A 26490-nucleotide genomic window follows, 5' to 3' on the forward strand; every position below is an offset into this window, starting at 1 on the left:
TAGAAGCTACAAATCAAAACAAATTATACAGTTATTCTAATTCATACTGAATCTCGTTATAAAGCTGTTATTTTGTTGATTTTATTTGCTAGTGCTCATAACTGTAAAAAACTAAAACTGTATGAACACAGCGCAAAATAAACGAGTACGCAGAATAAAGTTATGAGATAATCTTGCTGACCTGATTCGCTCGACATGGCAGTTAACGTGTTGCTAATAAAAACTATCACACTTAAAATTATTAACAAACAGATCAAATCTTGGTTTTGTGTGAAAAGAACAAAAACATATTATAGTAGTAATGCTGCATTTGCTTCACTGACAAAGTTTAAAAATATATTAAGTCCTTTTATAAGAATAAGAAGTGTCAAGACCAGTTAATTACAAGGAAATCTTAAACTTAACAAATCGTTTTAAATAAAAACAATAATGTTTATAAAATAAATTATAGTTTAGTAATAATTTAATTAACGCCTATTTTAATAACAGTCTACTCCATTCAAAAGTCTTAAATAAAAATAATAATAACACTGTAAAATAAAATCGCACTTACACTAATACCACGTAACCGTTTCAAAGTTAATAAAACTGTTGAAACTTGTGATGATCACAAACGAATCACAACTGTACTCTGTTCTACTGTACAAATTATTAATTTTATAAAAATAAGCTTAAATTACGAATACCTCGACTATGAACCATAAAAACTACAAACTAACTTACGTCATTATTTCGGTACAATAATAAACTTTTCTAAAAATTTAAAAATATGATATATAGCTGATTATGTAAATATTTCGGTATACATAGCATACATCACTCATTCATACGATATAATTCAAATAGTGGTAGTTTCATTTGTATGGAGACATATACAGACAGGGCATGTTGACACATGCAAGCGCACGTATTAACAAATAATCTCGAAATAAATTTAACTACATGTGTTTCACACTCAACACTCTTTTAGATCTGCTGTGTGATGCAATCAGCCTTTTGGTAGTTGCGTAACTTTAGCCGTCAAGTATTATCACCTCTTGAACCGGTTGCCTTTGATCAGTTGTAATGCTTTAGCCATTAACGGAGCTTTCTTCTTTTTTACTGAAACAAACAAGTATACAAAATTATCACTACGATCGCTAAATACCATTTTAACACCGAGTACCTGATCACAGTCTTGTTACAAGGGGGTATAATGTGTTACAACACTTAGGGGTAAAATATAAAACACAACACATGTATGAATATTAAAATAAAAAACAGATTAAGAAATTAACTTGAAACGAAAACACTAAAATATACAATAAATCAAATTAAGTTAGAGCTAGATGACTAAAGAGATCCACAAAAGTCGATGACATATTTTTTTATGGGACTCTACAGACAGACATTGATTCCTGATTCCAGGAGTCAAGTCTGTGACAGCATAATTTCTGACGCTACACTAAGAGGAAGATGAACTGGAGCAAAACTAAATATTCACATGATCCATAGACAAATTTTTCTTTAAAAATATCATCAGAGTTACTAAAAGAAAGTCATAAGTTAAGATGGGTTTCAGGCATTTAATCACCATTTTTGGTACCTTACTGAGTAGAGCACAACTTCTGGTAGTTTTAAGATTGTTACGAGAATTTCACAGAGGGTACATCTTGAAACTTGCACAGTAATAATGATATCATAAGCACGTAAAATTTTCATTAACTACCTGTATCATGTCTTCAGTAACGATAGTTGGTCATCCACCTCATTGGTACAGTTGTTCTTATTATTTATTATTCCTACACCCAAAGTCTTTTTTCCACTCATTTCACTAATTTTTAAACATATATTAATCACTTACCATTATTGATCAAGGATGTCTTAAACTTAGCCTTCAACGGAACATAACCCAGAATGCTTAGATAAAATAAAATGTTTCTTAGCTTTAATTTAAGTGATGGACATTGGAAGAAATGCCTCTTCATGTACTCTGGGATAAGTTTCTCCAGAACCTCGTTATGAACGGCAAAATATTTTCAAGCATCCATGAGTTAAGTGAAAGATATTGGAAGAAAACAGCCATCTCTGCTACAATTTTATCTAGCTGCTTCAGGACTACATTTGACTTCCAAAAGAGGGTAACTCTGAACAATGATACAAACCATGAAATATTCCTTTACATCTGTTTGGAAATTGATCGTCATCTAGAACCATGACATACACAGAGAAATCTTCCTCATCATTCCTGAGGTGGTAGAAGAACATTGGAATAAAGTTCCATGTCTGTAGGCCGATTTTATGCACAGTACAAAGATGATTGCATATAACTATATTGTGATTGCTGTGTAGAATAAATATTTTTTTAGTTTCTATTTTCAATTAACCTTTCAACATGATTGCAAATACAGTCTCAGATGCCAAACAATTAGCACTACCGTTGTTAATAAACAATACAAGAATAGCTCAAGTTATAATACACACATAGTAATATAAGTTTGTAAAGGCCTGGCATGTAAAGGCATGTTTGATTTGACATAGCTCAAACCTAGAAGAGGGTGCACTATAAGCCAGATGGCTGAGAGGCAATTACCAAGCCTAGAAAACCTGGCCCTCTGTTATAAAAAGAAAAAAAGTTATAATACTCACAAAAGTTAGGTATGGGGAAGTCCGACCTGGACCGCGATGGTCCGGGGGAAGGAACAGGAACCACGTCAGGGGCGGGGGAACTGCTGGAGGCCCCCGCCGCCCCCACCATTGCCTTGGACACGAGTTCGTGCTTCACTGCTTTCTGGGTGCCGAACTTCATCTGCCAAAGAAGGTCAATGCGTAAGTATAGATTTTGCAAAAATGACAAGACTAGTCCATGGCTCACAATAGATGACATTATGGTTAAGTTGCAGCGTTGCCGTATCACCCTACGGACTTGCATGTCCACAATCCTAAACCTTACAAGAGCAGTTCATGGCATCATAATTACGATTACTTAACAGTTGACTCTTAAAAATTATCAAACAGCCACTTTTTGATACCAGATAAATATTATCTACAAATGGCATAGCTACTTAAAAAAGAAGAAAACAAAAAAGGTGTACTAGAAATTGCAAGGAAACAAACAAAAACAACACAAAACAAAAAAGTAACATACTAACGTAAACAAGGTATATAACTTTTCAAATGAAAAAGTAGCGAAATCAACAAATTTGGTGTGGTGGGAGCAAAAAATTCAGCAAAACACAGTAAGATATGAGGTTGGTCAGCAAAAGCTAAATTTAAAGGTAAACTAAAGTTAAAGCAGCCTAAACATATAATATTAGCTGTTTGTGTCGTATATTTTGTTTATTATTTCAAATGTCACGATCAAAAGCATCAAAAACCTATCAAACAGTTGAATTAGTACCAGAAATAGCAAATTCAGAGAAACTGCAAATAAATACAGTATATAAAAGTTACAAAATGAATTATATAAATATTCATGAAATACGAATTATAAAGGAATTATATGAAATATTTTTAATTTTGCATGTGCAAATATGTACATAATTAATTTTCTTAATTTTATTACATTTAAGTAACTTTATTATTTCTAGTATTTTCACTATTGTTTGAGTTTTGTGTTAGGTATGTGTTTTTGTCAAGAAAAGAGAAGTTGTAATTTTTCACATGTAATTAAATTAAGAATGCTACAGTGTAAATCGCAAGTTTTTAAGTTGACAATTATCGACTGTTAATATATAAATATTTACGTTAGTTTAAGTTGTGCTAGCTGTAAGTATTTAATATTATGGCTAATACTTCCAGGCAAATGTCTATATTAGTTTAATTGTAAACTAATGGAGGAATAAATTATTTCTTATTCTTAATTACCTGCTTCCTTGCGACATTTCTAGGAGGCTTGACGACACTGTCCACATAAGCTAACTTGGTTTGTCTGATCGGTGTCGACTTGGCCATGGATTGTGATATGTTAGCTTTCAGGGCTTCCAACTTCTTTTCTCTTTCGTCCAGTAATCGCTAAAACAAATATTGATATTTTACAATCGTATGTTGGAGGAAATATTTATAATGTAATTATATAAAAAGTTTTGGCGCACAAGAGCATACTTCTACTTACTCATTACTCACACACAGCATCTAACCGTCCAACTGTGTGTCCCTCAATAACACTGGTATCAGGTCCACCCTAAACCCAGGGTCCTTGCAAGTGGATCTGATAAATCAGAGAGTTTGTCCTAAAGTCGGTACTGAAAGACTGCTCAGGTATATGTTTTATAGAGTGATGTGAAAAAAATAATATATGACTGCATCTTGTACCAAAAATTCAAATAAATAATATCCATTTAGACGACTTTGAAAATATTTGTGTTTTAATATAAAAGACAAAAGAAAAGCACAAGTACTTGTGAAGTTATTTCTATTTTTTTCTGATGATATTAGGAATTTATCTTAACACAAAAATTAATTGGATGTCGTAATTTTGTGTAGCCTATGTTATGAATTGTCTGAGACTCAACATTAATGTCATTAATAATAATTTCACAATTACATAGAAACACAAGAGTTTTTATTAACATTATTCTCAATCTGATAGGTAAGTAAACAGTACTTATAAAGTTTACATTTATATAATTATTTTAAAATATAACAAAATTCTTTTTGACCCAAACTTTTATACATATATTAACATTTATTTTATTTTACTTTAAATTAAACAAATCTTGTATTAAGCTTTACTCAGCTGATAATTAATTTGAAATGTTAAATATTTTATATTATTCACATTGTTGTTTCACACCTAATGATGGCATCTTTGATGCTGAAAGGCCTTGTGTATAAAAATAAAATTATTGGAGAATTGTGACTTTTCATTATTTATTACAAATTATTTATTACAAAGTAATACTTACAAAAATACAAAATTATATCATATCATAGTTATGGGAATAATTTACATTTTTCATTTCATTTTTCATTTTATTCCCTTTCTGATAAGAGGATTCCATGGTTAGAGTCCATACAGATAATTCATCCCTCTCATCCTCCTCCCCCCCCTCACTGGACCACCCTTGGTATTAGCACCATATTGTTTTTGGGATTGCTGATTAAAGGTATATAAACCTTTTCCAAATACTTTCCAAATTACCACAATCCAGGGGCTAAGCCCCTAAAAACTTAAAATCAAAAGCACAAATCCTATATGTTACTTTACAGCAGGTTATAACACATACCAGGTACAGCTCTCTCCACGTCTCGTACTCGTCGGGCTTCTTGCCTCTGAAGTCCTTGTTGCAGTGGAACTCCCAAAGGCCATCTGTATCCCCAATGAGATAGGAATTGTAGTGCTCCAACTGATAGAGCTGGTCAGCTGTTGCTCGGTCCAGTACTGGTTTAAGTAGATCGTACGGAACTCCTCCGGTGTACTCCAGGGCTAAAATAACACAGTCACAAAGTTGTACAGCAGTGAAGCATTTGAACTTAACCCTCCAACTGATGACCGATGGCATAGACGTTCATCAATATCGCTTGTGAACTTATACAGACGGCACAGCCGTCGGTCAACTTTCCGCTATTATTACGCGAAAACCGTTTAAGTTATAAAAACATCTTGCACCGGTCGAATCCTCTACTCATAAAATGAAAATATTAGTTCTGATGATGAAATTGGCATATCACAAAATGAAATGCGTGATGATATTTCTTTGTCAGATTTGTTGTCAGGTAGTCTGGATGATTATAAACCAGTGGAATGTGAGTTGGGTTGTAAACAAATTGATAGTGACAGTGACAACAATCCATCATTATCTGATATTCCTCTTGCCCAAAAAATTCATCAAACACCAATATGGAAGTGAACTAACAAAAAAAGTAGTACAAACTTTACACTTTTTAAAAAAAACTTGTTTGCGTTGTAAATAAGTGCATATATGTTATAATCCTTTTGGTCGCTACAAAACTGTGTATATTTTGTACATTTACAGTATCTTACTATCTCAAGTCATTTAAAACTTACATGTAGTGAACCTTAGAAAACAAAAAATTTACAATACACATTTTTTATTTTATTACAAATAAACACAAAATCAGGTAAGTGCATATTTTTATTATTTTCAAATTTTCTATAGTTTCTAACAAAAAAATTGATATATAAAACTTATTACTTAGCATTAAGCACACATTTAAGAAAATATATCTGAAAAATACGCTGAGAAAGACAAAAACTATAGGTCAACCGCTATTAAAGGTGCCCTCCCAGAACACCTTAGAAAAACTGAAAAAACAGCAGTTTGTACGAAGACTGAAGAACTGGTTACTGGAGCATCCGTTTTACCAACTGAAAGAATTTTATGAGTGGACTAATAACAATGAATGTCAGCAGTGAAACAGTTTTATATTAACTTGACAAAATATTCCATACTAGACTTCCATGACCCTTGTTCTTATCTCTATGATAATGTACAACAGAATGTAAATAAAAAAAAAAAAAAAAAATAATAGAAACCTGTGCAGAAGCAAATTTCTGAGCAGTACTGCGCAGGAGGGGGCCCCCTCCGGCGGGGAGTTGGGGTGGGGAGTGAGACCAGCACCTTCTTGTATCTGTTTATCAGCTGTATGGATCGTATCTCGTTCTCACAGTTTTGTTTACACTGCAGCTACTTTACCTGTTCTATAACTATATATTTTTGTGTGTTAGTAGGCATATACAAGTGTCGAAGACTAAGCGTAAAATATTAATTAAACAGATTAATATAACCATAGATGTATACAGGAAACATTGTTATTTTGAGGTTAGCCGTGCAATGGCAGTGGCCATTAAAGATGTGTCGTTCAATTCAAACGGGTCAGTCAGGTGAACGAGTGATCCGGATCAGTGTTTCAAAAAACCCGTTAACTTTGAAAGTTTTGTTCAATTTTGCCTGACAACTGAATAAATTTGATATTTTTTTCCAAATCAAGTATATGACATGAAATGAAAATGGTTTATTTTCCAAAAAATAGTACAATAATACACATATACGAGTACATATGCACGTAGTGCAACAAACGTATGCACATACATACAATGTCTGAAACCATGTATCAGAGTGTGACAATACGGTACTAATACATAGTTTGTTATTTCTTATTATATAAACCTTGTAGTAATTCTATTTAATTCAATTAAAATTTGAAAAAAGAAGAGTAGTATAACTGGAAAGAGCCTAAATGGGCCTAGGACTTGTGTCCAATATTTCAATATTCTGGTCGTGAATATTGGAACTCAAAACTAATTATAGAACAAATGATATTATAAGTAAAAAAATAGTAGTTTTGTAATTTTTGAGATTATTAATTAATGGTTATAGAATGTATTTTTACTCTGGCTGGATGGCAATGACAACAGTGACCACGCAGGCAATTGATGAGTCACATTGATAATGATACGTAACCGAGTATAAATCTAGTTTTGCTGCACTGTCGTATGAAGTATTAGTTATGGTAATTATAGTGAAGGACAAACCGAATAACAATAAATAGTGAGGAAGGGTTAGAAGTTCAGCGATAATAAGGGACAACAAATCTATATACTTCTTCGCCATCTAACGATAGTAACCAATCCTTCACACGTGTTTTTAAACCAGTAAAGATTAGGTAATTGAAACACATAAGCAGTTGTAACTCAAACACACGTTACGGCACAAAACATGAGAAATATAATACAAATTTGTTACGCTGAATGTTTTTTTAATATAGAAACTGTAATGCCGACTTGATGCGAGTATCGTGTGTTATGAGTATAAGTTGTCAACGCAAAAAGAGTATGAAAATTAGTGTATAAGTATAAGAGTGTATATATAATTAAATAAGAATTGCTTTGATAAACAAATGTCTTATAGTCATTAGTTTTGCCTAAAAAAAATGAAAGCAGCACCATAGACTATAATACCAAATGAAAGTTGGAATTGAACGAAAGCAAAATAGGCCACTTTAATTTCCTTATCTGTGAGTACTTCTCGTAAATTGTCTGAATTCTGTACTTGCGGATTCTATTTTTCAAAAAATTGTATTTTTCACAATGTTTTTGACACATTCAAATTATGATGTGATTTTTAAAAATATATTTGCAGGTATTGAATCGTGTCCAGGAGCGAAATTTCCTCTAAAACTGGATACGTATCGTATCAACATTTTGTAACAGTGCGTAGTTTGAAGGTCAAATTAAGCATATAAGATCGGTCATTGAAAAAATTGTTATATTTGAGCCATTAGAGTTCGCCAAGTTCTGACCCACATTAGTAAAGAATTCATTAAATTCGTTGGCTACTTCAAGCTTAATTTTGTCATTGAATAATTTGGTATTTGGCAAATATTTATTTAGCTAGAAAGAAACTTTGTTAACCTCTCTACCACTCAATTTATTTACAACCCCCCTACCAAAACATTTTTAAATCCCCATTAGCTCGGTCGAATTTATCACAAAAATAATATTTTTTAGTTGCTTTAAATTTCTGCTTAAAATTTTCCTGTAATTTACATAGCGGAGTTTAAGCTCCACATTAAATGGTTGCTTTTCCACCAATTTAATTTATTTATTTCTTTCTCTTATAGCTTGGACTAAATCTGAAGTAATCCATGTTTTAGCTTTTTTGACCTAGTTTTAAATTTATTCGACTGGCTATTGAAATTGTAATAATATTCTGAAGTTGTAGTGCAAAAACATTTACATTACTGCTGTTATCATGTGGTAACACATGGTTGACATAGGTGCAATGTGCAGGGTCGATCTGAGAGGAGGCGTTATGTGCAGTAGTGTGAACTTAATCGGTTAAATGTATAAAATGTGTTATTTATAAAAATAAATTATTTTCAAACCAGCATATGTCTGTTTGATGTTTAGTAATTTATTGAAACATCTGTAGTGAAATAACCTTATGATAAATCAAAGGCATATCAATCACAATGTCCATTGTTCATAAATATTAACATTTAAAATATTTAGTAATGTATATAGTAACATACAATTAATTTTTTTTAATCAGTTGTAGGCTAATAACATATATTTACATTTACTAGATTCCTGAAACAATATATTTATTGTTATATATCTATCCATTTACTGTAAAATATGTTGTTTCTTCCTATATTCGAACACTTTTTTGCAAGCGGATCCTTTCGTTCACTTGGTCATTCCGTTCAGTCGTTCATTTTGTTGAACACGATGACCGGTAAAACACGCTCTAGCGGGAAGGCCTAGTAACTCTGTACTGACCGGTTCAACTGAACGGGTCGCAGCAGTGAACGATACCGACTGAGCCGGATTAGTCAGCTGATCAATTAGGTTAGAGAGGCAGTGGAGGGGTATTTACCCCACCCTGCGTGAACTCAAATCAACCAAGGTTTTTTTGTTAGTGGTTTACCTATAGTGTATCATTCTGGGAGTTTCTCATTATCAGTCGGAGGGTTAAAAAGAAGATTATTGTTTAAAATTAGTCAAAATTTATGTTGAGGTCTGATATAAAATGTTCTACTGAAGTCCACCCATGTATTTTGCAATCAAATATCCCATTTATATAATTGGTCTTCATTCAGTTGATTAGAAACTTAATATTTTTCACTCAATACACAATTCCTTTACTCTTTACTTCATTACTTTCTCGATAACCCTCTTATCACTGTACCAAAAGTGTAATAAATCAATTAAAAATTACAGCAGTTGCGGTGCTCACAGGCTTGAACTATACTGCATTTTTTTTTTTTTTTTTTTTTTTTACGTAGGGGGAATGCATTTTGCGCACGGAGTGTGGGACTCCCTTGCGGACTACCCACTAAACCCCCTACGGGCCACGGAGAGCCCAGGCCGGAACCCTTTCGGATGACATCTTGCCTGGTCCGTGTGTCTTATGTCTCAACCAGGACAAAAACTACTTGTTTCGGAAGCTAGGGGTCAGCCAGGCATCCGTCTTCACGCTTCTGATGAAGGATCGCATGTACGTGAGTGGTGACTGCATTCCAGGCGTCCTCATTCTGCAGCATCATCTCCACAATGGTCTCTGCCGTAACATCACCAACTGTGGTGGCGAGCGTTTGCCTGGCCTCGGTGAAGCGCCCGCAAGCGAAGAAGGTGTGATGAACATCATCATCTTCCTCCGGGCAGTAAGCACACCGAGGCGACCTGGACTTTTCCCATCCTGTAGAGGTACTTCCTAAAGTAACCGTGCCCCGTCAGGAACTGACACAGGTAGAAATCTATCTCCCCGTGGCCCACGATCTATTCCAGGATTGAAGCTCTCGAATGAGACGGAAGGTCCAGCGGCCGTCCAATCCTTCCGTCCACCTCCGCGCTGCCAAACCTGCAGAGTCTCCGCCCTGGCAGCAGCCAAGGCATCCTTTCTACCCCCGCTCGGCAGCCTCCCGGAAGACGGTCTGTCTCTCGATGGCCAGCAGGTCAATAGGAATCACCCCAGCCACGACCGCCACGGCTGAACCGGAAACGGTGCGATAGGGCGCAGGCGACCCTAAGTGCCGCTCTTCTCTGTACCGATAAACAGCTTTTGACTGTATCGCCTTATCCTCATGACACCCGCCCCAAACCTCTGCGCCATACAGAAGGGTTGAGTTTTACAGTAGACATGAGGAGGGGGCCGTCTCTTACTTGACCTAGGGCTTCCTACGTTAGCCATCAGCCTGCCGAGAGACATAACCAACCTTAGAGGCTTTGTCACACACACCGCCTGAATGTGCTCCCAATACCGAAGACGGCAGTCGAGTAACACACCCAGGTACTTCGCCGCAGTCCTTGTCCGAACCTCGACACCCCCCACATTCATAGAGATCAGAGTGGGGATTCTCCGTCGAGTGAGCATAACGATTTCGGTCTTGGAGACCGCCAGCTCAAGTCCATGGCTCGTCATCCAGGCATTGACCCGAATCATTACCTGATTAAGGCGTAACTGTGCCAAGTCCGGCGTCCTCGCCGTGATGACTGCAGCCACGTCATCAGCATAACCCACGAGGTAGAACGTCGTGGGGCATCTCGAGGCGAAGCAAAACCATCGTATGAAACATTCCATAGGTCTGGGCCGAGAATAGACCCTTGAGCCGCACCGGCAGTGACCTCTTTTGTTCTCCTTCCGTCTTTTGGTTTCATACAATAGCCGTCGGTTCTTCAGGTAGTCCTGCACAATGACCAGGAGATAGTCGGGCACACTGAAGTCCCGCTGCAACGCCTCTAGCATGTCCTCCCACCGAGCAGAGTTAAACGCGTTTTTTACGTCAAGTGTAACCAACAGCACAATCGGCCGAGCCTGGTGACAGGCTGTTTCGGCCTGCTGGACGGCACTGATCACCTCTGAAATGGCGTTCAGAGTTGAGTGTCGCTTTCGAAAGCCATGCTGCCGGGGAGAGAGATCTCCGGCGGCTTCGATGGACGACAGCAACCTGGGTTTCAGCAACCTTTCATAGAGCTTCCCCGCGGTGTCAAGCATACAAAGTGGCCTGTATGCCGACGGGGAGTTCGGATCACTTTTGCCTTTGCTGATCAGCGCCAACCTAGCAACCTTCCAGCGCGACGGGGAACACACCCGCTACCAAACATGCATTAAACATGTTCAGCAGCAAGAGCGGATAACTCGCCGCCACAATCTTCAAAACCTCAGCTGGAATGCCATCAGGTCCCGGAGCCTTCTTGTTTCGCATGGTAGACACCGCCGCTACAAGCTCCTGCTCCGTAAAAATGGGAACGTCTGTAACCGGTCTCGCTACTCTCTCCTCCCGCCTTACAGGGTGACTTGGGAAGAGAGCTTCCACGATCGTCGAAATCATTCCAGCAGGCATTTCCGTGCTTTTTCCCTATTCCTCCTAGCTTTTTTTCGCACAAGTTTGTATCCTCTTCCCCAAGGGTCCGAGTCCACTTCCTGGCAGAGCTCACGCCAGCATCGTGCTTTGCTCAAACGAATTGCTGCACTCAGAGCTTTCTTAGCAGCCTTGTGCTCTGCCGACCTAGTTATAGCTTCAGGCCGGTTTTCGAGCTCGCTGCGCTCCTACGTCTGCACAATTAGTGCAGTTCTCCTGAGCTCGCCAATTTCGTCCGTCCACCAGAAGGCTTGGCGACGGGCGGCCCCGGTAAGGTCGTTTCCGAGGCATTGACGAATTGCAAGGCGTGTTCTATCAGTTTCATGGAAGAGTCGATATAAGCCTCAACCTCAGCTGTTTCAGTGGACTCGGGAAACCCCAGAACACCAGCCTCGATACTACGATCTAGCTGCTCGACAAGTTTTCCCCTGTCCAGCTTAGCCAGATTCCAGCCAAGAGTGTTTCGGGTATTCGCTAGCCGCGGCAGCCGATTATCGATGAGATGGAAAGCGATGAACTCGTGGTCACTAGCAGTGTAGACGTCCATCACTCGCCATTCCGCTACTAAAAGGAAACAAATCGGCCGATACCATCGTAATGTCTGGTATTGACTCACCGAGAGTGCTTCGGAAGGTCCGGCCTTGTCCCTCTATTCGCGACTTCCAAATCGAGTCTCGAGACCATCTCCAAAATATGTCTTCCCCTCACGTTAGTCACGGGCATACCCCATTCGACCGCACGGGCGTTGAAGTCACCCGACCCGCCACTATAACCACGCCCAGGGACGCTTCGGAGACTGTCTTCCAGCGCTTCCAACCTTTCCAGGTACTCTCGCGCGGAGTAATTGGGGGAGAGGTACACACTGTAAATGGTAACGCTGTTCAACTTAACCCAGACATAACCGTCACCGGAACCATGACTCAGTACGCGGACCCCACGACTGTCTGCGATCCAAACAGCCGCAGTGCCGAGTCCATCGTAAAACCAAGATGAGCTGGTTTTGGTTCGGACGGGTTTCACTGACGATCACTATCTGGGCTTTGGTCTCACAGGCCAGCTGTTCAAGGATTGCGTCCGCTGCGTGACATCTCTGCAGATTGGCCTGGATAAATCGGATCATTTTCGTGGCCTAGCACGGGCTTTCCTGTCGTCCAGGGCTTTCTTGAAAACCCCGCAGGCACCTGATCCTGGAACATGATCTGTCTTTGATCCAGGGTTTCCGGTACATAAGACGCAAGAAGGAGCCCCCGTGCAAAACCGCCGCCTTGTGTTCGGCGCTGCCGCATTTCCAGCAGTTACTGCTCCTATCCGGTCCGGAACAGTTCCTCCTAGTGTGACCGTAGCCGAGACAGCGGAAGCATCTGTCCACCTCCACACGGCCCCGAATCCGGCAGACGACCCACCCGACCTTGATCTTCCCCCTTTTGGAGTACTGTCAAGGAGTCACTCTCGAGCAGCTCAACCACGGCCACGGCCTTCCTCTGTTCTTGCCGGTTAGGCTTGAAGAGAAAAGGTAACCCTAATTTCGCCACCAAGGACAGGAAAACTCCCTGCAGGGCGTCCGAGATGTCGGCTTTCGAGTGGTCAAGGCATCCAGATCTAGGAGGCTCACGCCTTCCTCTAGCCTTGCCTTAGGAACAATGGAGCGAAACATCGCCCCTGTCGCCCAAGGCCCTTCTAGATCTCTATGCCTTCCTGCGAGCCTTTTCCTTCTGTCGTCGCATTTTGCGATTTCCAGTAATAACTCCTCCCGTGACAGTCTTCCTTATGTGGCGTACCACGGTGCCTGACTCTTCGGGAGTAACTCCAGCCCTCATTGCACCAAGAATCTCGGCGTATGACTTGCCAGCTTTAGGCTTGACAATCACCACCTGCCTCCCAGGCCTGGAACGCGGGAGTTTCTCCGGCTTCTTTACTTGTGGGGGAGGAGGTGGAGGTAGGTCTTGCCTCTTCCCGCTCTTATCTACGGCCTTCGCTTTCCTTTTTTTCTTTTTAGAGACTACCGTGGGCGAAACTCGCTCTCTTCTGTCTCGTTGACAGAAGCAGGCTCTCCGGCGTCTCTCTGCCGCTTTTCCTCCCTTGGATGTTCAGGGGGACTTCCGGCCGCTCTTTTCCCAGCCGTGGTAGAGGCTGCTGCACCATAGATGGTGATGGGGCCTGAGTCCTCTTTTTCGCAACTTTCTCTCTGCAGTCTCTCCATCGATATCTTCCAGACCTGCCAAAATGTACCGATCAGATCTAGAGACGACTCCAGAGAGACCATGCCGTTCCTGACTGCCGTGCTTAGGCTCTTTTGTCTCGACGTAGCTGCTCGCATGTCGAGAAGGACGTCTTTCATCCTCTTTACCTCCGTGAAGATGGTGTCCCGCCGCATACTCCCATGTTCTTCCCATCGGGGGAAGCCAAGGGAAAAAATATTTCCTGACTTCTGACTGGTGTCTCCTCCGACTGAAACTCATCAGAGACAACCGGTGTACCCGTGTCTTGTGAGGCACAGAAGCCATGGCCTGCAGAGATGCCGAAGTCGGAGTCTCGCTATGAGGTCGCGAAGGAGGGGACCTTAATAAACGACTACTCTTAGCAAAACGGGTCTGCAGTACACGAAGGGAGAGGGGGGAATTCCTTCTCCAACCTTTCTGTATCGTTGTCGATGGGTTTTTGCAATTCCATACTTTAGGTTTACCAGCGCATCGTGCGACAAGGGCGGCCCGGAAAAATCGGGAACGGGTGTACCCTCGAGGACTGAGCCTCTACCCCCAGTTCCCTGGGGCCCGACCTCCGTACTCACCAGCACCGGGAACCAGACGTGCCGGGGGCCGACCGTATAGCAATGCAGAGTCCGACCTCTGCATCCATGGCGCACTTCCTGACTAGGGCCCGAAGGGGCTGGCTCCTGGCGTCATACCAGAGAAAACACCATCGGCAGTGCAAAGCACACATCAGTCCCTGCGACAATATCAGGGACACTCCCGGGTTCTCCGGTATGCGCCGGTCGAAAAGAAGGAGGAAGTGACACCCACGTGGGGTCGAAGAAAAGAAGAGGTGGGTGAGATTTGCCCAGAAAAGATAAAAGAATGGTAGAGCTAAGATCCGAAAGAGAGAAGAAAGACCTTAGCTCTAGAAGGACTGTGAGGAGAGTCTCACAGCTAGGCTCAGGTAGCCCCGGGGTCGCCAGCCTCCCCGAAGAAAGGGGAGGCCTCCCGTGTAGTCGAAAGCCGACTACCCCTGAGGGGGGGGGGGAACTATACTGCATAAGCCCATATATACTGCACATATGCATCTTTGAATGATGGTGGTTTTGGGAATAGGAAGACACAAATCAGAAAAACAAAAAATCTAAAAATCTTCCAACCGTAGAATATCACGAAAATGAAAGAAATAACATACCTTCAATATTGTCTCGTAACACCTGGATGCATAAATCAAACAGTGAAGGAACTTTCGTATATCCAGTTTTATTTCCAGAGTAGACTTTCGTCCTGTAAAAAAATTTCAAATTAATCCCAACAACACTAAAGTTTTACTGCATTGAGTATTATATAGTAGTTAATTAATTGGATTGAGTAACTTTTTACCTTTTGAAATATAAAATTTTGTTAATCTAGTTCAAAACATGTGAAATTAAAAACTACAGAGATTTAAAATAACCTAGATCTACATTAGTCGAATTTATTATTATATAAACATAACAGAATGCTCTGTAAAGTATCTGTCATTAAAAACTATTTATATAAATTCTTCTACACGTACACAAACACCTTTATAGAAACAATATGAAAGTTATTGGTTGTATTCTTTAATGGATGTTTTCTATAACCGTTTCCAAATGTATTAAAATTTCAATACTCTTTTTACTTGCTTCTCTGGTTAGAGTTGAGGGTACACCTTCCTATATATAGGTTCTGAATATATTAATTAAACCACAGTTGAGCACATGGTATGGACACACTTATGATCTATAAGGCACAAAATTATTAAATATTTCAGCATCTTTAGTAAAAAGTTTTAATACTCAATAAGCTTAAATGTATCATCTGCTATAGAAGTTTGTACAAAAATATATTTCTGAATAACAACTGAGTATCGTAAAAGGATGGAAGGAGTAACTTGCTGAAGATTGGTCTTAAAAATAGATTTCTGTAACTTACCACAAACAAAATCGTACAATATGAATATATCTTTTGAAAATTATTGCATTTTTAAAAGACGTTTTGTATCTCAGAGTGATAAAATTAAACAAAATAGAAAATTTACGGAAAAATACAGGATAACTAATATTGTAAATACATTTTTGCTATACACAATACCTTTGATTTTTTGTTGCCATTATAGTACTGAGAGCTTCTTCCTCAGTCCAGAGTTTAGATCTCTTGGTGACTGGACTGCTGGGAGGAGAGTAGTGAGGCAGAGGCTTGTAGTGAGGTGTGATCTCTGGCAGTGTAGACTTCAGGTCCACATCTAGAGGTTCCAACTTTATATTCTTTGACAATAGATCCGGCTGTTGGCAAACAGAAGTTGGCTGTTAAACACATTAAAAATACAAGCGTTTACAAAGAGCAACAATTTATCCTCCAACGAGAGTTTAGATCTCTTGGTGACTGGACTGCTGGGAGGAGAGTAGTGAGGCAGAGGCTTGTAGTGAGGTGTGATCTCTGGCAGTGTAGACTTCAGGTCCACATCTAGAGGTTCCAACTTTATATTCTTTGACAACAGATCCGGCTGTTGGCAAACAGAAGTTGGCTGTTAAACACATTAAAAATACAAGCGTTTACAAAGAGCAACAATTTATCCTCCAACGAGAGTTTAGATCTCTTGGTGACTGGACTGCTGGGAGGAGAGTAGTGAGGCAGAGGCTTGTAGTGAGGTGTGATCTCTGGCAGTGTAGACTTCAGGTCCACATCTAGAGGTTCCAACTTTATATTCTTTAATAGCAAATTATTTTAACAGAAAACCACAAATTATGCACAACCAAGAATTTTGAATGTCTTTGGTATAGAAAATGTAATAAACCGCAGTCCTAAAACGATTTAATCAAATAATTTATTTTATTAAAATAACATTCCGATGTTTCAACTATAACATCTAAGCTCATGGTTTCATTACAATTTCAGAGTTTCACATAGGATGGTTCACAGCATTCATCGTAATAATTTTAACAAACATTGTTTTCGGACATGGTTTTGAAAACGCCTGTAGTGTGAATAAAAGAAGTGTGAATAAACATACCCACAGATAATGCTGATAAAAAATACAGTTTCCTGTAGAATATTCTGATACAAGATGAGATATTTTTCCTTTATTTAGACTCATAAAAAGGGTCAATTACACTGCTCTGAAGAGGGCAATTCAAAATTTAACTAAGTGCAGCCCCTTTTGTCAGAAACCCCCTTCCAGCTTCTAAAAGGGGTAATGGAAAGACTTGGCTAAATTGATGGTCCTTCACTAGCCATCAAATGCAACAAGAGCAATTTTCCCTTCAGTGAACTGCTGTTTGAATATAAGTAATATCTGAAGAAATTGTTGGGTCTACTTATTTTTGTACATCTCAAGGGTAGCTATGGTGGGAAGACTTGATTCAATGCAATGTTGAGTTCTGTTCAGTTGACAAATTTTTTGGATCTCTTCCGATAGATGTGGATTTTAGATTTCAGGAGTCAATTCCAGGAGGTGAAATGGAGCTGAACTGAACATTCGCACCTGAAGGGTACAGTACGCGCGCTGAAGGTTCGGCCCTGTCGTTGCCCTACTAACCAAATAAAAACATTGACTCTCCAATGATCCGTCACGGACGGCAATGTTTAATTCTCGCTCGACAATCAACTTATGGTTAGACCAACTTCCTGTACAAATAAAATTCTGAAACTTCGCAGATCTATTTTCCTGTTTATTCCAATGCTAATGGATGTATTAAGTTTCAATGTTTTATTACTTTTCTTCAATAAAATATATTTTAAAATTAACTGTGCCAAAATTGCGATACAAAAAAGTTTGTATGTGAGGATTTTTTTATTATTTGGTCAGGAAACTTTCACCAACGGGAAAGTTTTTCTAAATGAACTGAAGTTAATTTTAGATTTAACTTTTTTCAGATACATAGTTTAGGTTAGCCATAACTTAGTCTGAAGTGGAATGTATCACCGACACCGCTGCCCTACAGTTTATGGCCCATTCACGTAAATGCAACACGGCAATACCATTTAAAAGTTTAACATTGAATCACTTTGCAATAGTTTATTTCTGAAAAAAAAAAAAAAAAAAACACTTTAGCCATTATAGTGGTGATCTGTGATAAACTAAAAGTTTAAACTTTAATGAAATTATGTTGAATTTCATTGTATTATATTCGAATAGAAAGTGTTTTGGGGTGTATTGTTTATACACTAATTTTATGACAGATGAATGAATACGAAACACTGATGTATAAAGAATCCTGAGAACAGGGACAATAAATATTCAGACTGCAGTGGGCCAAACATTGGCGGATGTCTGCAGAACAGTTGTTATATCAGCCAATCCACCCGTCCCCCGCCATAAGTCTGCTCGGTTGACTCGGAGCCGAACCTTCAGCGCGCATACTGTAAGTCTGTAAATAGTGCTTAGCTAACTGACGATGTTGGGATTAGGCAAAAAATCATAATTCTTTACACATATTAAAACGAACTTGGATGAGATCAATGACTTAAAAATGAGAAATCCACCATCTCATACAAAAAATTGCATTTAAATGTAGATGTAACGCTAAAAATTTTGATCGATCTTCCCAGCAATCAACTACTCTCGGAGATCACCTAGAATGTGTTTATGACGTATAAAAGTATAAAATGTTTTTTATCATTGGAATAATCTGTTAAAGTCATGAGGTATACACCAGTTTTATATTATTTTAATAGCAAATATACTCATAATAAAAGACTAACACTATCTATATTATAGTACCTCTTTAACTAGTGATTTTGATGACGATGATGATCCTCCTGTTGATGAAGGGCGATAATCTGATCTAGAAGAAGTTTTTGGCTTTGATAAACTTCTATCAACAGGCTTAGGAGATCTTTCCTGACTGGGTGTGGTAGGTTTCCTTTTAACTGGTTTCTTTTTAGTTTCAGATAATCCTAAGAGTGCATCACCGAAACTAGCTCCTGCAACAAATGTTACGTAAAACCACAATGTTATGTATGTTTCTAGATAAATAATAATGTGTGTAATACCTGATTCCTAACATTATAAATACCTTTTTCTGATATAAGGTTTATTTTCAGGTCTATTATTAATGTTTTATCTCTCAATTTAAATGTAATAATATTTTTAAGTTGTAATATAATTTATATTTCCTCCTCTAAACAAACTTATCATCCTTTTGACTTGACGGTATAACAGTGAAATTCAATATTCAATGCAGAGGCAGTCAGCGGAAAGAAATATATGACTGAACCGTATAAAGATTCAAAATTCATTCAACAAACTGTACATAGTAAATTAAATAATGTTCTTAGTTAACTCAAACATATAACAGTTACACCAAATAAAATATTTAATGAGAGTTAAATGAAATTACAGTGCACTATAAATACATCTGTATAATGTATAAAAGGTAAATTCAAATCATTAATAGTTAAAGACGTAAGCATGCATAACTATCCTCACCTTGTAAAAAGAACTACATTGGGGTATTTGGGGTTTTTTGATAAGCCAATTAGATCTAATTATTACATTTACTATTGTGTAGGTTTTGTGGATTGACACTAAAATCTTAGTGTACCATAGTGTTAGGTTTTGTAAAATCAGTAATAGAAGTATGCAGTATATCCTCTACATTAACACAATCCAAGTATCATATCAGTCAATGTGTTGAAAAAGAAAAATATACCTAATATTCAAGATTCTTACTTACCAGATTCACAATCAATGCTACCATCTTCTTTCTTCTCTATTTTAACTTTAGCTTTTTTGTCAGTCTTACTGTCATTTTTACTTGAACTCCCAGAGTGTGAGCTACTTGATTTATGACTTCTCTTATCACTTGAAGTCTTTTCCTCCTTTTGTTTTTGTGGCTTGACATTGTCCTTATCAATCTTCTCTTTCTTAATTTTTACATCTTCAAAGTCCTTTTCTTTTTTTATAACTAAACTACTTGGACTATAATTTTTAACATTACTTGAACTATGACTATTTTTTCCACTACTTGATTTTCTTTTTTCACTATCGGAAGATTTTGAATACTTTGGTGGACTCTCTTTCTCTCTTTTAATTTTTACTGGAACATACTCTTCTGGTTCGGACACTTCTTCACTTCCACCAGAGTCACTATTTCTTTCGGATGGACTCCTTTCATGATCAGTTCCTTGAGATGAGCTTCTGTCATCGTTTACCTCATTATCACTCGGATTATCTTCTGCACTTCTATTTGACATCTCACTTTCAGAGTTGTGTGAATCCAATTTTACCGATCCACCATTAACATGCGTGTCTTCATCAGAATCACTTTCGACACTCTCTTCTGAACTATCATGCTTTCTTTTCTTAAGAAATTCATTATTAAATGGCTTTTTGCTATATTTACTGCTGTATTTCTCCTCTTCTTCTGAGTCAGACTTTTTCCTTTTTTTGTTACTAGGTTTATAAACATTTTCATCATCACTAGTATCAGAGTCAATTTTCTTTAAATCATATTTTTTTGAAGTACTAGGTATGGAATTACTAGAGGTATTTCTACTTGAGTGATCTTCAGTCCTATGCTTATCCTTTGAGTATTTTAGTTTTGTATCTACGTTTTTACTGTCGGAACAACTCGAAACAGAACTTGATTTACTATGCTTAACATTATCCGTCTTTTCTTTTGAATGTGATTTTTCCTTGGTGACTTTTCCATTAACTTCTGACTCAGATTTGTGACTTGAATGGGGTTTTTTATGGGATCGTGAGTCATATTCTATTTTAGACTTATGAGATGAGCTATGTTTCGAATCCGAGGCACTACCGCTTGACTTAACCGAATCACTTCTGTGTGACTTGTGATCAGACTTAATGGAAGTTCTGTGATCAGAACTTCTTGATGATCTACTGTCTGATCTCGATGATTCATGTTTTTTATTTGAACTTTGACTGGAAACTATTTTTTTATAATCTTCATTATTACTAACTGGTTTGAGTTTCTTATCGATTTCAACACCACGAGGAGGTGAATGGTGATCCTTTGACTCGTTAGTTTCAGCATCAGACTCTGAAGCACTTTCTTCCTCTTCGTTCTCTTCTTCTTTCACCACCATATTTTTCCATTTTGCCACTAATGCACTTGCAGCAGCTCCAACTTCCCCACCACATTTCCTAAGTTCGTTCACTGAACGTCCCACTCCAGTTTCTTGTAAATGTCCTATTGTCACTGGTAATACTGTAAGTCTTTCGATGCATCTGAGCATCTGAAAAAAGACACACATAATAAAATACCAACAATCACAAATATGTATTTTACAAATTGAAATTGATGTGAGAAATTATTTTATACAATAAACAACTTATGAAAGATTAATGATCAACTAAGTGATATTGATTATCAACTTTTTAAATCTTTAGAGGGATTATGTCTTACCTGCCAACTCTTAATCAATAATACTGTAGTATCATTTGATCATTGGAAAGTCCTTATAATTCTAAGTTAATCCTGCACTAAATAATTGTAATTGTAATAGTTTCAATTTGTAATTATATACATGTATGCATACATTTTCCTATAAAGAGATACCTCGATGTTCGTGGTTTATTTACTTATGCTGCACTACCCTAAGGTCTCATTAGAGATGGGAAGAAAGGGATTTAGATATTTTGGTCCAAAAGTGAACAACAACCCCCCTCCTCCCCCATGACCCCGTTCACTTGCCCTATACTGCAATTAAGACAAATTTAAAATTAATTTACAATAAATAAATATATATATATATATATATATATATATATATATATATATATATATATATATAGCATATATAAAACAGGCAGGGGATGGCACACTCGTTTATGTCTAGGCTAACAACAGCCCTTAACAATAAGAACCCTGACAACTTCAACAGTCATCTCCCTAGACCTATAAATCTACCCTTGCGCCCCAGAATCTCAACATTTGCAGTTAGTGATGTGCCGCTCCTGGACATCAATGAGGTTGCCCAGATTTAAGTGACATCAGTTTTTGCTGTACCCAGTGTAACTAGAAGGTGCCTGCTGAAGTGAACCCTACTGGGGATTCTTTAACATTAATTTGAATCAAATTTAGTACAGTTACTCTTGTTATGGTTTGTAACAGACCAACTCAAGATTTTAACAATAAGTAAAATAAACTTGACATTTCGTAAACTTTTTTATATAAAATTTTGTATAAAATGTAAAAATGTCATATAATTATTTGGTCATTTATCAACATTATGTACCTAGAGATACTCAATTTAATATGACGGAGTGGCTCTAACAGATTTCTCATGGACTTCACAGCTGTAATTGTAATGTACATTTCAAAAAACATAATAAACTACATTTTTTAGTTGTACAAATATTTGTTACTTTTTTACCTATATCTTCCCCACATACAATTCACCCTCAAGTAGAATATAATACAATAAAAAATAGACTTCTCATTTTGATGTTCTGAAACCATACAGTCTGCCTACTAGAAGCTTAATTGCCTCTATGTAGTCAACCATCTGATCACAGATTGATTTTTATATGAATTCTGAGACCGTTGGTAGGAGTGATATTGGACGATAGTGACACATGTTTCCAATATCCTATTTATGGAATAGAGGCGTAACCTTGGCAATCTTGCAGGCATCAGGGAAAGTGCTACTGGATTTTAAATTAGATTATGGTGCAATAAGCAGCTGTAGTATACAAAGCGGCTGTATTACACAATTATAAGCGGCCACCAACATAATCGAACCATAGATATTTATTATTATCTAAACTACCTAAACCAAAATGTCCAACCGAATAACGTTATAGGTACTTCAAACTACAGTATAGTAGTATATCTAATAGGGAATAAATTAATGATGAATGAAAAACTATCTAGACTATGCATATTTCTAAAATGTATAACAAACAAAACAGTGCAACATTGAGGCTAGTAATTTTTACTATTTAGAAGGATAAACACACATGATACTTTATGACACAAATAACCCATATATACGGTTTTACTTTGTTTGAATTAATTAGGGACAATATTGTTATATAATACATAAAAACAAACTGACAATAATAACAATAATTCAAATGTCTTTTTACTTGATAGCTTAGATATTTATAATTGATAATTTGGTACCCTGATTTGATTGTGGTGATGGCAGCTTGGGCTGCAGTATAATAAGAGGCCACCACCATAGTAAAATCATAGTAAGAGGTGTATCCAAAAAGTATCCGACCTTAACGTCTGGCATGAACTGATGTTACTCTGCGGCAAAGGCAATCTGGTCCCCTTCAAAGTACTCCCCTCCACAAGCCACTACCTTATTCCAACGCTCCTCCCACTTCCGGAAACACTCCTTAAATACATTTTGCGGAATGGCTAACAGGTCCTTCATCGCATTTTGTTTTATTTGTTCAACATCGTCAAATCTTTTTCTTTTCAAAGGAATTTTTACTTTCGGAAATAGCCAGAAGTCACAAGGAGCTAAGTCAGGACTGTAGGGAGGCTGTTGTAGTTGGTTGATGTCGTGTTTGACCAAAAAACACTGAATAAGATTTGAGGAATGAGCTGGTGCGTTGTTGGGGTGCAGGATCCAGTCCCGGCAAATTTTGCCGAAACACGGTTCATTTTTAAATCTTTGTGTAAAATGTTACAAACTGACGATTTAGGTATTTCTAAATCTTCTTCCAGCTCTCGGACAGTCAATCGACGGTTTTCATTAATTGTTGCACGAACACGTTCAACATTTTCAGCGTTTTTGTCCGTTGAAGGCCTGCCAGATCGGTCATCACTCTCCACTGATATGCGGCCATTTTTAAACCGCCTAGACCACTCTTTTATTTGTGTATCGCCCATAGACACGTCACCATAAACTTTCCATATCATAGTAATCGTCTCTGATGCTGAATGGCCAAGTTTTTGGCAAAATTTTTAATGCAAATGCACTCAACACGTTCAGTCATATTGAAATGCGACGCACACACGGCAGTACTGTACGGAACAGAGCGCTGTGACTCACTCAGTGACCGGATCATATTTAATGCCTAATACGGGAAGGAGTAGGCTCGCCCCTCCCCTCCAATAACCGGTTCGAGCCGGTCGGTTACACCGTGGCCGTCTACTGGTTGGCGGTCGGATACTTTTTGGACAGACGTATATCCTTAAAAACAGTAAAAAGTAACTAAATGTTAAACTGTTTTGTTTGTTACATTTTATATGTACATAACATAGATAGTTTTAATATAACATAATTTGTGTCAACATTTTTGTTTCTATAATTTAGATAATTATAAATATGATTCTATTGTGGTGGTGGCCTCTTATTATACTGTAGCCATTCACTTAAAAAAGAAAACAAAATAGCATTAAAACATGATAAACTATGTTGAGCATTGTTAGCCAACCTCCAGGACAGAAAATATATGTAGTTCTAAAAAATTATCCGGTTTCTTGTCCTAATTGTTTGTTTTAATTCGGTTTCTTTATTGTTTATAAGATTTTATCTCTGATAATTTTATAGTTATTGATCCTTTATTGATTATTAGCCTAGTTTGTCATTGTATGAATTAATACTTTAAATTTTAAACGTGTTTTTTTATTTAGTATTCATAGTTGATACTGATTAATAGTTCTGTTGTTAAGCAAGATATCTTAAGCACTGATAATTTATACTGAGCAAAATAAAAAGTGGGTCTGTTTAGGCCTATCTTACTCTGTTCATAATTTTACAACTGTGATGCTATTATTGGACTCATTCAAATTTGCAGAATAAGTGTTTTGTAGAGTAAGTAGGTCACTGTTAAAAATTAAATTTGAATTATAAACTAAAATTGTCTCAATACACCCTATCAAATGCCTCAGAAAATCCATGGTGAAATGTTAATTTTCTAGTCTGGAACATATGGTAATAAATACAATCTATTTACCAAGAGTTCCAATAGACATCACTCTTGCTTTTAAAAACCACTGCCACTCTGGCATTAAAAATGTATAGGCTTAAATATTATTCTGACACAACACTTAAATGATAAATTGTTTCTCAGAATTTTTCAAACTCACTAAAGTAAAATTATATTTTACCTGTATATCTATCACTACTTGTAGCATATGCTAAACTTAATGCTTATTTACATTATAATACAAATTTGTACATACCCGTTTTGAGTCGTCAGGCGATTTGATTATATCCCTCTGATAATGTTTGATTTGGTCTAAAATAGATTTGTCGGACATTTTAAATACACATGAGGTAATTTGATTTATAAAAAAGCAGACTATTATTGAATTTAAAACGTCTACATACACGGTCAAACTTTTCTATCCATCCATTACATATACTGCAAATCCAAAAATGACCATCCGTCCAACAGACCATCAGAGATCAGTCTGCTAATTTCTTCTTCTCAAAAACAGGTGTTTAATCAAAGATGGCTGAAACACAGCTGTCATGATTTGATGGAACAATCCCCAATATTAATGTTGTATAATCAACAAATCAGCATATAATTTAAACATGTTGATATTGAGGAATTTTAAAAAAATGCTGAAGAAGTTAAGGAAAAGCCTTTTTATAAATGCATGAACGAAAAGGAATTTCTGTATCAACGTTGTGATGCGTACGCTACATTTAAAAGCCCAGAGGTTCAATTCAATAATGACAAGCTTCAACAATATATTGCCAAAATGATTTATGCAAATGAGTGGATTGAATATAGTTGACTCTCGTTTTATTTTCGTTTCTTGACGTCATTTATAAATGCCCACTCGTGTATAATTGAATAAAATGCATACTCACTTCAAACAATGAGACAATGAGAATTAATAATTTTGTGGGAATAACTTAACTAAAATATCTTTTTAGTTCAATCATTTCGAATTATATAATTAATTGGTTATTTTTGTTGCAATCAGTTAATTAGTCTTAAGACATATAGTCTTTTGTTTTTTGCATTAGAAAAACAATGGTTGATTAACATTCAAAGACCTTAGCCAACATAAAGAACTTAAAAGCGATTACTTAAATCAAGGCATTCGTTCCTTTCAAGTCTATGCACATACCCCATTGTCAATTAAATTCAAAGCAAGATGAGTTTGATATCCTCCAAACTTAATTATGTAGCGTAAACTAAACACTAAGCATTGAGAACTCTTTTACATATGCAATTTAAGTGTCTCTGTGATTCACCACATTATTAACGAATCGTAGAGTTTGGAGAATAATTGTTCTCAGTACTTTAAATTGGAAACGTTGAATTATTTTCGGATTCGATAAAGATGCAGTGACTCACAGTTATTAAAACAACCTTGTACTGTAACAATTTAGGAAGGAGATGTAATTTTCTTCCAAAAAGCCAATACATTTTAGAAAACTGTATATTAGTTGCAGCCATTTGTTCCAAATGTGGGTTCGCCATTTCAATCGCCTATCAAGGTGGATTTCCAAATATTTCACCTAATTTTGTTAGTTACTTAATGTTGGTAAAGAAAACATGTAAACAATTTTCCACTTT

At 37.2% G+C, this 26490-nt stretch overlaps 1 protein-coding gene across 1 annotated transcript; it reads right to left on the minus strand.

The window, feature by feature from the left end:
- Positions 1–290: 290 nt before the first annotated feature.
- On the minus strand, positions 291–25354 carry LOC124363164 (transcription elongation factor B polypeptide 3-like). Its single transcript, XM_046818308.1, has 9 exons — positions 25136–25354; positions 19700–21224; positions 18745–18947; positions 16116–16306; positions 15196–15287; positions 5208–5407; positions 3847–3993; positions 2629–2788; positions 291–1101 (listed from the first exon to the last, which is right to left on the minus strand). Exons 1-9 carry the CDS (start codon positions 25211–25213, stop codon positions 1031–1033), a joined length of 2667 nt encoding a protein of 888 aa, XP_046674264.1. The 5' UTR covers positions 25214–25354; the 3' UTR covers positions 291–1030.
- Between the last annotated feature and the right edge of the window lie 1136 nt (positions 25355–26490).

The sequence above is a fragment of the Homalodisca vitripennis genome, chromosome 5 (genome assembly GCF_021130785.1).
Source record: "Homalodisca vitripennis isolate AUS2020 chromosome 5, UT_GWSS_2.1, whole genome shotgun sequence".
NCBI lineage: Eukaryota > Metazoa > Arthropoda > Insecta > Hemiptera > Cicadellidae > Homalodisca > Homalodisca vitripennis.

Excerpts from the sequence above, each read along its gene's own strand:
- LOC124363164 (XM_046818308.1), bottom strand. The coding sequence starts at position 25,213 with ATGTCCGACAAATCTATTTTAGACCAAATCAAACATTATCAGAGGGAT. Across the intron at positions 3,994-5,207 it reads CGTGGAGAGAGCTGTACCTG|CGATTACTGGACGAAAGAGA; the intron begins GTATGTGTTATA and ends TATTTGTTTTAG. Across the intron at positions 1,102-2,628 it reads CTTCCCCATACCTAACTTTT|TAAAAAAGAAGAAAGCTCCG; the intron begins GTGAGTATTATA and ends TGTTTGTTTCAG.